Source organism: Mus musculus, chromosome 13, assembly GCF_000001635.26.
Source record: "Mus musculus strain C57BL/6J chromosome 13, GRCm38.p6 C57BL/6J".
Lineage (NCBI taxonomy): Eukaryota > Metazoa > Chordata > Mammalia > Rodentia > Muridae > Mus > Mus musculus.
Genome location: NC_000079.6, coordinates 30,223,478 through 30,238,759, shown reverse-complemented (window position 1 = coordinate 30,238,759; position 15,282 = coordinate 30,223,478). Strand labels below are relative to the sequence as shown.

At 44.9% G+C, this 15,282-nt stretch overlaps 1 protein-coding gene and 1 long non-coding RNA gene across 3 annotated transcripts in view; one reads left to right on the top strand and one right to left on the bottom strand.

Annotated features, from left to right (window-relative positions):
- Window positions 1-15,282, bottom strand: part of Mboat1 (membrane bound O-acyltransferase domain containing 1) — a 110,244-nt gene that overhangs the window by 7,935 nt on the left and 87,027 nt on the right. Inside the window, exons 7-11 of one of the 2 annotated variants that reach the window (NM_153546.4) lie at window positions 14,194-14,377; window positions 12,295-12,487; window positions 6,693-6,796; window positions 3,006-3,070; window positions 665-797 (exon numbers count right to left, since the gene is read on the bottom strand). In NM_153546.4, coding sequence (NP_705774.1) covers window positions 665-797; window positions 3,006-3,070; window positions 6,693-6,796; window positions 12,295-12,487; window positions 14,194-14,377 — 679 coding nt within the window. Of the gene's footprint in view, window positions 1-664; window positions 798-3,005; window positions 3,071-6,692; window positions 6,797-10,495; window positions 10,575-12,294; window positions 12,488-14,193; window positions 14,378-15,282 lie in introns of those variants that run through there. The other variant, XM_011244305.3, reaches the window with a different exon arrangement.
- Window positions 3,537-7,933, top strand: Gm40863. Its single transcript, XR_873198.3, has 3 exons — window positions 3,537-3,635; window positions 4,009-4,271; window positions 7,021-7,933. It is a non-coding gene; the product is annotated as a predicted gene, 40863 (long non-coding RNA).

Genomic DNA, 15,282 nt, shown 5'->3' with positions numbered 1-15,282 from the left:
ACAAAATTAGATCAAGTACAAAAGCCTATACTTAACACAAATAATTTGATGCTTTGATTGCATCAGATAGATGATGGTGGACCTGTCGCCAGTAGACTCGGTTCCTCAGGCTGCTACCTCACTGACTGCCAGAGCCGTGGCCAATTACTTCTCAACTTAGCATAATGAAGTGCGATATGAAGCAGGGTAGGAGCGAACTGAAGTCTGGTAGAGACTGCACTAATTAATAAACCTGATCATCTTTATATGAACATTCCGTCTGTAATGATTAAAAGTGTCTCCATTTCTCAAGGGAGTCATTTGTTGCTCATAAAATTCTTACTGTTTTACTCTCTGCAAGTGAATCAGTTAACCACTTTTACAAAGACAAGTCCTTATACATAGAAGTACTTTTGCAATAAGACAACTTTTTACATATTATATGACTTTTTTTTTTTTACCAAATACTATTCCAAGAAAACAAAAGTAGCATACAGGAAGGAAGTTATCACTCGGCATCAAAAAGCCACTCCCAGCAACCCCAGAGCTCCAACTCACCAGAGCAACAACAACCATCTCACACACACACACACAGACACACATACACACACACACACACACACACACACACACACACACACACACACCAGGTTGCTAAGAGACCCAACACCTGAGGGAAGCTTACCGCTCTGGCTGCCAATGTGACAGGGACTCCAGTTAGGAATGTGAAGTAGTATCCAGGGTAGACGCCGTGCCACAGAGCAGACAGGAGGAAGGTGAGCACTGTGGGGTACCAGGGAACCCGCTCATAGCACACACTGTGAAGAGAGGAAGGACCACCAACCCCTGGTGAAAACACTGCACAATTCCAGGGACACCTGCATCCCTTCGGGCAGACCACACTGAAGTCCTTAGATCCATTCTGAAAGATGCCTGCCTGACTCTTAGCAGGAGCTTGCGATGAAATCTAGGCAGCCTGTGCTTCTCTGGCATCTTTGAGCGCTATCAGACATGCACTCCCTGGCTCCACTATAAATCACAATCTCATTAGACTAATTGGTCTGGACCCTATCACATCGGTTATTATCACAAAGGTCTGGGTGGTCTCTTTCAACTCAACACAAGTTCCTGCCTCATAGATGCAGGTTCCACCAAAGGGCGCATCCACTAAGGGTACTGATAAGAGTGTCAACGGCATCAAAATACCTGGACTCCATATGTGCATCTTTTGAAATTACCTTCATTTAGCCAACATTAATTCATCTTTCCAACATGCCCTTATGCCATCTGACTAATGGACATTTTCATCTTGGAACTCCAGGGAGAAATTAGTGTGCTAGTTAGAGGAACTGCTCAAAGCCTGTCAGATTTTAAATGACCAGGATAGACACTGAGCAGCCCTTACCCCAAATGCCCGAGACAAGCCTTTTCGATGTCAGACCTCTTTTCTTTTTCTTTTCTTTTTCTTTTTCTTTTCTTTTCTTTCCTTTTCTCTTTTCTTTTCTTTTCTTTCTTTTTCTTTTCTTTTCTTTTCTTTTCTTTCCTTTCCTTTTCTTTTCCTTTCCTTTCCTTTCTTTTCTTCCTTCCTTTCTTTTCTTTTCTTTTCTTTTCTTTCTGTCTGTCTGTCTGTCTGTCTGTCTTTCTTTTTACAGAATTCAGATGTTTGTAACTGCATGAGTTATCTTGGGGATGAGACCCAAGTCTAAACCACAAAGCTCATTTGTATCTCATGAACACTTTCCATACACAGCTGGAATGCAGCTTCACCCAATGCCGTAGCATGGATGTTCTGACTGCCATCTGTCCTGTGAGGTCAGAGGTAGAATTTTCCACATAGGACATCATGCATCAAAGGCTTCAATATGGGGACATTTGCCGCTTCATGTTCTGAGATGTAGATGCTCAATGTGGGAACTACACAGTGAGAAGCTAGAAAAGTTAGCTGATTCCATTGAGACCTTATTGATTAAAATAACTGATAGGAAGTGACAGGGGCTTTCTCTCTAAAACTCAAGTCAATGCATTGCCAATCACAGTCAAAGGTGGCCAACATACACTGCAAAAAGTCAGAGTGCCCTAATAGGAAGTGAAGCAGAAAATTCAAGCAATTATCATGGATTCATCACCGATGGTTCAAAAGTGACTGATGTTTAAAAAGTTATTATTATTATTATTATCATCATCATTATTTTTTTAAGACATGGTTTCTCTGTATAGCCCTGGCTGTCTTGGAGCTGGCTCTGTAGACCAGGCTGGCCTTGAAATCAAAGATCTGCCTGTCTCTGCCTCCCCAAGCCTGGGATCAAAGACCTGAGCCACCACAACTAATATACGCTCAGATCCAGGAGACCATTTCTCTTTTCATTAGAAAAAAAGAAATATAACTGAGATTAAAAACACAGGATTAGAACTCTATTCTCAGTAAGATTTCTTTTTAACATGAGGACTAGGCACATGCATTTTAAAAAAATTCTTTGTGTCATTTTGCATGAGTGAAAACTTTTATCTCTAACATTTTTCAGTCTTAATCACCTTGGGCTGGGCACAGTAGCAGCTCTCATCAGGGATTGGACATTCACACTGACTTCTTAAGATCTAAAATCTAGACTCTCCTGGGAATCAGGCCATACATCCCAGAGGCCAAAAGTCTGGTTCTTGGAACAGACCTTTGGCCCTGTGACTGTCACTCAAAACTCTGTGACTTTGGGCATGTCATGTAGCCCCTCTCTTTCACTTTCCATGGCTACTAAATGGGGTAATACAACTAATGACGTCTCACAGGATTGCCAGAAGAAATAAACAAGTGTGTGGAACAGAGTGGTGAGCATTATGGGATACAATGGGCTCAGACAGAGGGTCTTCTCAAGCCACCGTGCCTACTTCTTTTATTTACAAGATGTGCACGTTAAAGTGTCAGACTGCATGGCGGTCAGCAGCTGCATGACTGGACGGTAGCTGCTGCTCACCTAGGAAGCCCCTAAGCGCATCCCTGCCAGGAGCAATCAAGTACCTCTTGTGTCCCTTACCATTTCAGCCACGTAGATGTCTGAATATTCCAGTTTTCCAAGTACATTTTGAAACTCGTGGCAGTCTGAAAACAAGAAAATAACACCTATCATTAGCTTTAAAAAATACCCAAGCAACGGAAAGTCCTGCCCAGACTTCCCTTGCTCGGAGCTGGTGTGGATTCCGAGCGAGATTACTCACAGTCCCATCAATCAGCTGTTCTGCCCCCGGCAGTAACATTTTCTGGCATTTATAAGATGCAGTTAAGCTTTGGCTTGGAAACTTGAATCTGCCCAGAACTTATTTTTACATCAGAGCAAAACTGAAGGGGGGGGGGTCCTGTCCATCCCCTCCCACTCTGATTTCCTAAAAAACGAAGTCAAATGACTAAAAACTATTCTAAAATGGGATTTATCACACAGAAAGGTCAGTCACTGGATTGTAGGGCTTTGGGGACGAGTTACGTGAAACTGTTAACTTTGTACTGTGTAACCATGTGCAAACTAGGTCAGCCTTTTACAGTCATGTCTATAAATAGCGGCACAGTCCCAACTGCATCCAATTTTGCCTGGAATAGTAAGAGCCTTCATGCATGAAGGGATCACAATACAGAAAAGAAAATAAAGAAATATCACCCATTAGGAAACAGGGTAAGTCAGTCAACTGCCAAAAGAAGGCAGTCCCAAATAAGCCATGAACTGTGCTTTCTCATTCAAAGGGTAACAAGAAGTGTGGCTTTTCCCTCATGGAAAACCAGCCATAAGAAACCCTGTTTACAGAGTGGGGGAAGGAAGGGGAAGTAGTGGAGGGAGGGAGAAAGAGGCAGGGGTGAGAGGAGGGGAGGGATTAATATGTGAGAGAAGAATGAAGAAAGAAAGAGAAAGAAGGAGGAAGGGAGGGAGGGAAAGGAAGGGAAGGGAGGGAGGGAGGGAGGGAGGGAGGGAGGGAGGGAGGGGGAGGGAGGGAGGGAGGAAGGAAGCCTGTTGAGGCCACATATCCACCTGATGATTACATGCTTGAAAGGAGAGCGTAGAGCAAACAGAACAAGAAGAGAGACAGAAGACGGCCTGACAGATGTGAGATGGGTAATACAGATGGAAGACAGATGATAAAGAACACAGGCTGGATGGACAACAAATGACAATAGAGAGGTGATGCACAATAATTACAATTGATGACGTACACAGGTAATGTGCTTCTCAGGCTTTTGTCCACTTGAAATAAGTTAGAGTTATTTGGGAAGAGGATCTTCAATCGAGAAAACACCTCCAACAGATTATCTGTAGGTAAGTCTATAAGTCACTTCCTTCATTAATGATTGTTGTAGTGGGGGTCCAGCCCACCGTGGGCAGTGCTATCCCTGGGCAAGTGGCCCTGAGATGAATAAGAGAGCAGGGTGAAAATATCACCAGTGGTCAAGCCAGGAAGCAGCACTCCTCGGCCTCAGCTCCTGCCTCCAGGTTCCTGCCCTGACTTCCCTCAGTGATGGGCTGTGATGTGGAAGAGTAGGCTGGGATAAACCGCTTCCTCCCAGGCTTCCTGTGGTCCTGGAGTTTTATCACAGCAATAGAAACTCTAAGACAGGTAAATAGTTATAAACAGATGATAATTAGAGAAATGATAGATAACAGACTAAAAGACAAGAGGAAATCAGATACACATATGAAAGATGCGAGGTAAATGGGAAAGAGGTAACGGATGATGTACAGTTGTCAGGCAATCTATTATTTATTGGGTTTTTCTAAATCCAGTTTGTTTCTATTTACACAGCTAATAGATGCTTCAAACATGGCCTTGGAGCACTGTAACAAAATCAGACTTCCTTGTTGCTCCTTTGTTCTTGCCCCATACCAAATACAGTGGAAATTAACATTCTCATTTTCTCTTAGAATAACTATAAAACTTAATATCAGCCTTTGACCCCCAAGCACATACTCATAATGAAAGGGTTCTGATTTTTGGTGCACAGTGGGGATATACAGATTTCCCCACGGGAATGAAGTCCCTATCCAGGGCCGTGCCTGACATCTGCATAACGAAGAGAGGTGCACTGTCTTCTTAAGGCTTTCCGAGAATGGGGCAGGTGGCTCTGCTGTCTGCAAACTTTCTGGCAGAGCAGTGGTTTACTGTAATGGGACAAAGTGTCATGGCTCACTCAGAACCAGTTCTAAATTTGAGCCATTTTTTTAAACCATACTTGCCAGGGCTTTCTGATTTACGGAGCCCTCGGATTCTCTAGAATCCAAATAGTAGCATTTCCCCCACACTGGGGGCGGGGTGGGGGAGGGCTGTTGGTGCAACCTGGTCAATCTGAGGCATCAAATCGCACATGAAGTTAAATCGAATATATGATGCAATTCGGTTAGGAAACAGGTACAAAGTGCTTCTGTTTCACTCTTCCCATTTACCTTTGGAGGGAACAATGGAAGAAGAGGATGGAGAAAGATGAAATGGAGGAGAAGAAAGGATGGGGGAGGGGGAAAGGAAGGAGTGAAAAAGGGGGTGAGGAGGAGGGGAAAGAAGGGAGGAAGAAGAAGATACAGAGAAAAGAGGAGGAAGAAAAGGAGGCAGAAAGAGGGAGAGAAAGGGGCAAGAGAGAGAAGAAAAAGGTACAGGAAGGGAGGGGAAGAGGAGAGAGAAGAGGAAGAAGAGAAGGAAAAAGAGAAGGAGGGGAAAAGAGAAAGAGGAAGAGGAGACTCTAACACACTCCTTACAATTTTTTGATAGGTGAAAGGCAGGCCAGCTTCCCTCTAGAGGCCTTCCAAATGCGAAAGGCCTCAGGCAGAAGAAGGTGGAGGTTTTCTCAGAGTCACTTTGGTCAGCTTTCCACTAAATGTGGGTGGAAGATGGTCAGTCCCCCAGGCTTCCTGGACTCATGTGTGCCCTAGCGTAGATGGAAATCAAAAACTGATAGTCGACCTGAGCAGCTGCCTGGATGTTGTGCGCTTAGCCTTCCTCTACTGCTACAGGATAAAGGGCTCTGTGACCTGGGAGTTCTGTCCGTGCAAGTGTAAATAACGTAAAGCAAACTGAAATGGCATGGTCTACAGGGAACCATGTCTGTCTCCAAAGACACACCCAGAGCTGTCATCTTAGCCATCATAAAGACTGGAGAAAAGACGCACTATTCTAGTGGCCTAAAAGGTGTGCTTCGGGACAGTTCTCCAAACCCAAATGAATTAAAATTGCTTCCAAAAAAAACAAGACAAAACAACAACAACAACAACAACAAAAACCAAAAAAACAAAAACAAACAAAACAAAACAAAACAAAAGCTCCGAAAGAAAGATAGCTTAGTTATCTTTAGGCATGCTTAGTTCTAAAGGCATGGGCTACATGAGTCTACACTCTGAACTGGAATCCAGGTCAAGTGCAAACATGAGGAAATGGCATGTATGTCCACTTTCTAGTTGGTAGAACAAGGATTTGAGAGAAAGATTTTCCTAGCTGGTTTTTCAAATTTGTGATGTCATTTTTCCTTGAACCCATGGCAAGTGTCAAGGAGGTGGGTATGCTGAAAACAAGATGACACTAATCAGGAGAAGGAAGAGGAGGAGAAGGAAGAGACAAATGGTGAGGATGGTACGGGGCCAGGCATCCCCGAAAGAGCTTTCCCCAGACACCCTGATGAAGGACTCTGGGAACCCCACACTCACAGCTTGCTTTATTTGCTGTGACTGTTTGCCCCATAAACACAATATCCTCACCTCAATCTTCCAGATGTTCAGGTTAGATAGTAAATCCCAGCGAGACTTCCCATCCGTGTCCATGCCATTGAACCCGAATCCAGCTGCATTGTGCACCGCATCTGCTGTAGTTTTTAAGAAAAACCATCAGGATCCAGGCAGAGGTGTTTAAAAGAGTGCAAACATTTGTCTAGTTCCAACACTGGAAGCCTATTCTGTACTTTCTTGGAAAACGAGTCCCCTTCCCCCCTAACCCCCCCACCCCCACACACACACACAGACAGAGGATCTGGCCTCATTATGAACTCGGCTGTTTGGTGACCTTGGTTTTCATTTATTTGTTCTTCAGCCTTTAAGTGAGTGCTTGCTATATGCCACAAGACTGGAGGAGCATCAAATGGACAGAGACGCATAGAGGAGGAGTGGAGAAATGAGATGAAGATATGGCAGCGGGATTCAGAGCTGGGAGGATGCTAGAGGAAGAGAAGAGGCCACAACATGTCACTGCTTAGACGCAAAGCTCAGTAGGGGACGTGGCAGGAGGCTAAGAGTTATCACTCAAGATGGAAGACTGATGTGACCAAGGCAGGTTAAGGAAGGAAGGGTTTATTTTTCTCATGGTGGGGAAGGCATGGCAGTAGGGGTACGAGGCCGCTGGTCACACAGCACCCTCAGTGAGGAGGTGGAGAGAAGAATGCTGGCTCTCAACTCACTTTCTCCATTTTATCCAATCCAGGAGCCCAGACCATGGTACCACTCACACTCAGGATGGGTCTTCCTACCTCAGTTAAACCTCCTTGGAAAAGACTTCAGGCATGCTCAGATGAGTGTGCCCAAAGTTATCTGGAACCCCACCAAGTTATCTGCCAACATTAACCATCTCCGGTGTTATAGGGTAGGTGTGCTATGTCAGGAGAGACCCAGTACTGGAAACAAACCAAGATCTTATCCTGGACATGTTACACGCAAGGGGATGACAGGCTAACACAAGATGAAATTAATGTAAGTTTTAAACCCATAACAAGGTAGAGAAGCCAAGGTGAGAACTGGGAACCAGCTGCAATGGACGCCACACCAGTACACGGGGATCAACACCCTCCACGGTGTGCTGTGGCAGAGCTTAGGAGGCAGAGACAGAAGGATCCAGAGTACAAGATTATTCTGGGCTGCACAGCAAGAATGAAGCTTGAACTACACAGGAAAATTTTCTCTCCAAAATAAAGAAAATAGCAAGCTATCTTCTCCACAGAGTCATTCTGAAAGCCTCCGCTTCCATCTTTATTTATTTAACTAAACTATAAGAAAATGGCCCCCAAAAGAACAATTTGCCTCAAAATGCTTTAATGAGGTGTTTTGTAACCAGCTAGAGTCCTGACAAGCTCCTATACTTATGATGAAGACCAACAGACTAATTTCCTCCTTCATCATCGTCCAAATTCTGTTAGATTATGCTCTTCAAGAAAGTGCTCATTAGTGACTCATTCTAATTAAATCACAGTGCTTCAGAGTTCTACATCTGAAGGAGATCTTTGAGGATCATCCCATAAAAGTTCAAGTCCAAATGCAGACCGCCTTCCAAGCCTACTGGAGAGGAGCCCGTCTTCAGAACAGTCACTCAAAAGGATGGCTCTGAGCTTAGTGGTCCAGGACTTGTCTAGCACTTACCATGAATGCCATCCGCAAAACTGGAGAGAAGGAGAGAGGGAAGGAGGGAGGGATGGAGGGAGAGGGGGAAAGAGAGGGAGGGAGGGAGAAAGAAGAGAGGGAGAGAAGGGGAGAGAGAGGGAGAGAGGGGGAGCTGGAGAGGGAGAGAAGGGGAGAGTGGGAGGGTGGAAAGAGGGGGAGATGAAGAGGGAGAGAGGTGGAGAGAGGGAAAGAGAGAAAAGGGAACAGAAGGAAGGAGAGAGAACACAGTTCTATTATTATCTCCTCTATTTTTAGCATAGTTGATGATTTAATGATGCTTATCTTAGGCTTGGCTTCAGTTGAAAACTATCTGGTTTCTCGTAGAAGGATTTAAAAGGACAGAGCCCATGTCATCCTCTGTCCTCTAAAGGGAAACTCAGTAGAGAAAACAGATGGCCAAAACGGAGCCTCATAGTTCGTATGTGAGACCAAGTCGAGAAATGACTGATGTCAACCGCGAGACGGCCCATGTCCTTCACCTTGGGCCTACCACACAGAGCTGAATGCATGTGTCCTGTGATCACCAGCTTCGATAGTCAGACTTTCACAAGACACCCTAAGAAGGCAACTTAAGGCAAGGACAGCCCCAGATGTTGCAATCCATCACTATAGGGAAGGGATGTGTGTGTGTGTGTGTGTGTGTGTGTGTGTGTGTGTGTGTGTGTGTGACAGCATGTCACATCATGGCGCTCAGGAAGCAAAAAGAGCAAAAATGCCTGTGTCCCCATCTTTCTTCTTCTCCCTCATTCTTTCCCATCCCAGAGCCCTCAGCCAATGTGTGGTGCTGCTGCCACACAGGACTGGAATTTCCTCCCTGCAAATTCCCTTACATTCACATCTAGAAGTGTGCTTTACCAATAGCCTATGTGCTCCTCAATGCCAGCAAACTGGCCATCAAGATGAGACTTCGCATACTTTTCTGGGTCTCAGTACCCAACACCTTACGAGTATTTCTTATTTACTCTCCCAGCTGTGTTAGGAGGGACAGTAAGGTAGGCTCAGCAGTATAGGAATACAAAAGCTAAAGGAGGACACAAACTTCTAGAAACCTGTCCTCTAAGAGTAAAATGGATATAACAATGGTGCCCAGGTTAAAGAGCTGTTGCGGTGTATATAAAGTACACAGTACAGGGCCCATCTGAGGAAGCACTCAAGAGAGGGTGGTGGCCATTTTTATTGTAATGGACTCTGCTAATGCAGATGCAGAGGGACTGAGGCTAGCGATGGTTGTTCAATGTGCAGACAATTCCAGGGTAGGCAGTACTGAATGTGTAGGTCAGAACGGATTCCACATCCTAAAGGCTTAAGAGCTCCTTTTCAAGATGACTAATTCCCAGAATCACCCTATTTGGAGAGTCAGGATTCCCTGTTCTGCACAGTGCTTTCTGCAGAAGTTTATCTGAGATTCCATCATGGCTCAGAGCAGCCAGAGTGAGGTTCTGACTCATAACCCCAAGCCAGCTTCCCTTTCTCCATGCATGGCGTAACTTACTACGGCAGACAAACTTGTTTAGATATCCCTTTCTTGGAGTTCGTGGGCCTTAGAATGTAGCCTACGCTACAGTTGAGCCTCCCTAATTAGTACCAAGTAGCTGGAGAGAATCAGGATTGGATGTGAAGTCCAAAGAAAATAGTTTTACTAATTTAATAGGAACAGTAATGAGAGCAAGCCTTACATAGCGCAGTGCAGCTGAGATCCGTGAGAGGCCAGCTTTAAGGATTCAATTTATAATAATTTATTATTAGTATATCAATTATATGTAAATGGCATTTTAAAGAGCTGGATAAAACAATTATTCCGTTAAGCAATTTAAATATTCCCTGATGGACTATCCATTGCTTCTTTATTTATAAATAATGCAAAGGTTAATTTCAGACTAGCCCATGTAATCAAAACTGGAAAAAAAAAAACTTCAAATTGAAGCTGTGCAAATTAATAAAGTGTTTCCACTATGCAACCAGGAAAACAGAGATGGGGCAGAGGGGATGGGAGATAAACATCTCAGTGCACGGAGAAAGCTGCCCCGAAGAATCACAGCTACATTCCAGTCTGGGGAGTTCTCCTGAGCACAGAGACATCCTGTCCCCTGTCACCCCTCCCACCCAGACCCTGTCAGCACAACCCACCTGTGTCAGACTCTCCCCACGAGGCCACCGAATGGCCTTGTTTCCTCCTTAAATCTGGAGCTCATTTAATTCAAAGCCAGCCCTTAATCCCTGAGATATAAAACGTGGGAGCAGGAAGGGTGGGGGGAAGAAGAGAGAAAGCAAACAGGTGAAAATAGAGAACTCAGTTAACAGAAACAGACTTGCCCACTCTCTTCCATCCTCTCTCCATAAACACATATACACATGCACCCAGGTAAGCATGCATGTGTGCACGCATGCACACACTCACAGAAGCACGCACACACGCACGCACAATACTGATGAACGCCTGAACACATCCTTACTCAGGTTAGAAGAGCAAAGTGAAAGCATTAACTATTTTGCATGGGAAAACATATATATGCAAGGATCCAAACGGACTCCCAGCTACTTGAGATAGGACTGCCTAGCTACTACAGAAACAAAGAAGGCAGCATTTTTTAACTACCCAAGCAACAGCAGAATCAGAAAGGAGGGGAATGGACTTTTGAAACATTTTTCCTCCATATTATGGCCACTGGGGCTGCTCTTGATACCTCTTGCCCAACTGATGGAGAGTTCTGTGTCCCCACAAAATGGCAGTCTTGAGATGCAGAAGATATTTCCTAGGACAAAGCCTAGGACTCAACTAAATTACACCAAACAGAAATGGGAACAAAACATAGCCCACCATAAATTCTAAAGCAGCTCTAATGCTGGCGTGGTAGCTCACAGCTCTAAGTCCCAGCAGAGGCAGGTAGATCTCTGAGTTTGAGCCAGCCTGGTCTACAGAGTGAGTTCCAGGCCAGATAGTAAGATCCAGTCTTAAACAAAACAAAACATACAAAACAAAACAAAACAAAAACCTCTAAGTGTGTTGCATCTGGCCAAATAATGCATTTGGACTGAACTTATACATACATTTTTTTTTTGCATTAGAAATAGCCTTGTCCAGGGGAAAATTGCTTAATGGGCACGTTTGTGCTTGGGGCAATACAAAGTGGCTGGCTCTCAACATTAGCATAATGTCATGAAAAGCCTGCCACTGCTGTTCTGCATGCCTAAATGGCCAAAATAGTCTATTCCATATTACCAATATTTAAATAAGTAATTTTGCATCTGCCAACTTTAATTAGGAACTTTCAACCCAAGACACAAACTAAGAAGAGGATCTGCAGCTATTCCTTAACCTGCGGTGTGGATTCAAAATCCTTTACCAGCCTCTGTAAGTGCATAGGCTCATTACTTAGCAAAGCTTTATACAACTCCACCCCAAATTCTTTCAAAGGAACAATATAAAACCTTGAGATTGGCCAGCACTCCCCAGCAGAAAAAAAGAAGTGTGATTAAAAAAAACAATGAGGTGGAACTTTCCGCCATAAAGAGGAAAAGTTGAACTCAGCATCCTTCCGAGGCATCCCTGTCACCATGAGCAACCTGAACTGCGATATGTGCTAATAAAACTCATCCTGCATGCATACAACCTGGAAAATGAAAAGCAAGCCAGACTGTGCTGGAAGTTTCTCTCAACACCTCGCTGCATGCAATGGTCAAGTTCAGTGGTTGGAAGCTGCTACAAGCACTGGGTTTAAACAACAGCCCAGGTACCCGCTTCTCACTGATAACCAGGTTATGGAGGGTGAAAGAGAGGAGCGCAACGTTGAAGACTAAAATTAGCACTGGCTTCCCAGCCACCCGTGAAGGATCGGACTTTAGAACGAGTCAATGATACAACTGGTATTCTGGCTATTCCAGAATACAGAGGACCACGACGCTCCTCATTCATTTAGGGCCACTCCATCAAACTTACCTAATGTCCACGCAAAGTAATACTTGGGCTTTGCGGCTTGCATGACGACATATAAGTACCAGAGACGACTCAGAAAGTTGGCCTTATGTACAAACCAGTCATCAATAAGGAAGGTGACGGGAAAGGACTTGGAGAGCGTCAAAAACAACAGGAGAGACATCAAGGTCACACACAACTTCTGTATCACAGCTCCCTAGAAACGGGGGTGGGGGAGAGAAACCCATGTAACTACTCAGGTATGAAGAACCTAAAGAACACTGTCAGCAATTACTTCCCTAGAAGGAAGGGCAACAGGTGTGGATTTCCTGCCTCGAGACACAAATCTGATAGGATTAGGTTAGGTGGTGCATTTATATGCAGAGCACGCATGTAACACTTGAGGACTGTAAGTTTTCACTGTAAACATGGGACATATCTGAAAGCATTTTTTTGTATTCCTACCAACATAAGTTAGGTAGAGCTGTTATCCAAAACACAAGGGAAATGGATACCATTCCAGGGCATCATGGCCAGAGAGCCACGCTTGCGTCACCAGTCAGATGGGAGAGGCTTCTGGTATAATGGACCCTGTGCAGGTAACTGAACACCTGAGACGGAACACCTGGGCAGACAGTGGGTGACGTTAGCTTCCGAAGATGACTCAAATGTTAAATCTAGTGTCATTGTTAGCTTCAGCTGTCACTTTGACACAAACCTACAGTCACCAGGGAAGAAGGAAGCTCAGTTGATGAAATGCTTCCCCCCAGATTGCCCTATGGCATGTCTATGGGGCGTTTACCTAATTGCTAACTGATGTAAGAGGGCCCAGAGCCACTGGGCAGTTGGGCTGGACTGTAGAAGAGAGGTAGCTAAGCCTGAGCCTACAATCAAGCCACTAAGCAGTTCTTCCTTTTTGCCTACAGCTTCTGCTCTGGCTTCTCACAGGCCTATAACCTGTAAGCTAAATCAGCCCTTTCCTCCTCTAGGTGTTTTTGATCATGGTTTATCACAGCAACAGAGACACAAACTAGAATATCCAGAGTTAAGAGGTGCTGAGTTTCAATATCAGGATTCAGTCATTTTGCCCAGCTCCTCTGACCTCCCGGGAAACGTCATTCTACATGTCTGTAGTTTCCAACTTCCTAGGAATGGGTGCCCTTGAGTCGGCTCAGCAATGGAATCCTGCCCGGAAGGGACTGGGGCATAAGTGAGCGGACATGACAAGGAACTGAGAACAACCTAAGTAATTGCCTATATTCAATTTTAAGCAAAGAGGGTGGGTGACTGGACATGCTTTCTACTAAGCTATTTGACATTTGGTTACTGCTGTTTACTGTTTTTTTGTTTTAAGATTTATTTAGGGCTGGCGAGATGGCTCAGTGGGTAAGAGCACTGACTGCTCTTCAGAAGGTCCTGAGTTCAAATCCCAGCAACCACATGGTGGCTCACAACCACCCATAATGAGATCTGACGCCCTCTTCTGGTGTGTCTGAAATCAGCTACAGTGTACCTATGTATAATAATAAATACATCTTTAAAAAAAAAAGATTTATTTATTGCGTATACAGTGTTCTGTCTGCATGTATGCCTGCACACCAGAAGAGGGCACCAGATCTCATTATAGATGGTTAAGCGCCACCATGTGGTTGCTGGGAATTTAAGCCAGAACCTCTGGAAGAACAGCCAGTGCTCTTAGCCTGTGAGTAAAGCCTCCAGCCCCTCTGTTTTCTTTTTTTCTGTTCTGGGGATCAAACTTAGGAACTCGTGCATGCTAACGCAAGTGCTCTATCACCAAGCAACACCGCCAGCTACAACTTTTTAATTAAAATGAGTTGTAGCAAGGGTCAGCCCTGAAAGAGAAAACCATTCTCTGATCTCCCCCACCGCCACCCAGAAACACACTGAGTACTAAAAACTCACCATGGGAGAAGGCTCTGGCAAACTCTGGAAACCCCTTTGCGTCCAGTTCACTTCCAGCAACTTCATGTGTATATGTCTCCCTTCGATGAAGGCTACGTAGTCCTTGAAATTGTTGCAAGGGCCGGCTATGACACTCATAAAGTTGAGATGGTAGCTTAAGTATTCCAGAAGCGAGGGCTTCGCTCTGTGGACAGAAGCAAGATGTGAAACTAGACTCTTCATCCACGTTCAGTTCTCCTTCAGAACATGCCCGGATACTTGACTGCACTTCTGCTTTCTGTAAGATCCATCTAAGAGAGACATCTGTGAGACAGTTACCACGGATGAGGGAGGTTTATTGAGATGCTCACAGTTTCATGTCTCCCTAGGCTGGTGAGGACCATGAACTCTGAGGGAAGAGGCATCTCACGCAAAGGTTATTCGGAGGCTCTTTTCTCATCACCTCTGTCTTCTTGCATCACAAAGCAGAGGAACAGACAACGGCAGGGTGAGAATTTGACCTAATGTCATTTGCTGAGATGCTCTGGACTAGGGGAATTCTCTCCCCACTGCCAACACAAATACAAAGGAAATGGTGGGAGGACCCAACCTGCTTCCACTTGGAAGCCACACAAAACCAGCCGTGCAATCTGTTGACTGCTTTGGTGTCTAGGTCCTAAAAACAATAGCAGGGCAAACCTGGAGTGCACGGTTCTGCTGGATGCTTCAAGAGCATGTGGTTCCCTTAATACCGTGGTAGGGAATCGTTGTAGAGAGGGGTCACTTGAAACACCGGCACTCATTAGTTCGTCAGACTCTGCCTTAAGCTGTTAGTAGCCACACAGGACTGAGCTGAAGACTGGGTGCATGAGAACCCTCCAGTTCTTCCTGCACAACTGTTTCCAAGTCTCAATTCTGTGGTAAAGGTACCACCCGGGACTCCACAGGGATGCCAGCAAGCTCTCAGCACCCTTTGGTGGGGTTGTATCCTGCAGCTGTGGCTCTTGGTGAGCCACTCCAATGGTGCTTTCGTCCCCCATCAGTGTTTTCTTTCTTTCTTTCTTTCTTTCTTTCTTTCTTTCTTTCTTTCTTTCTTTCTTTCTTTCTTTC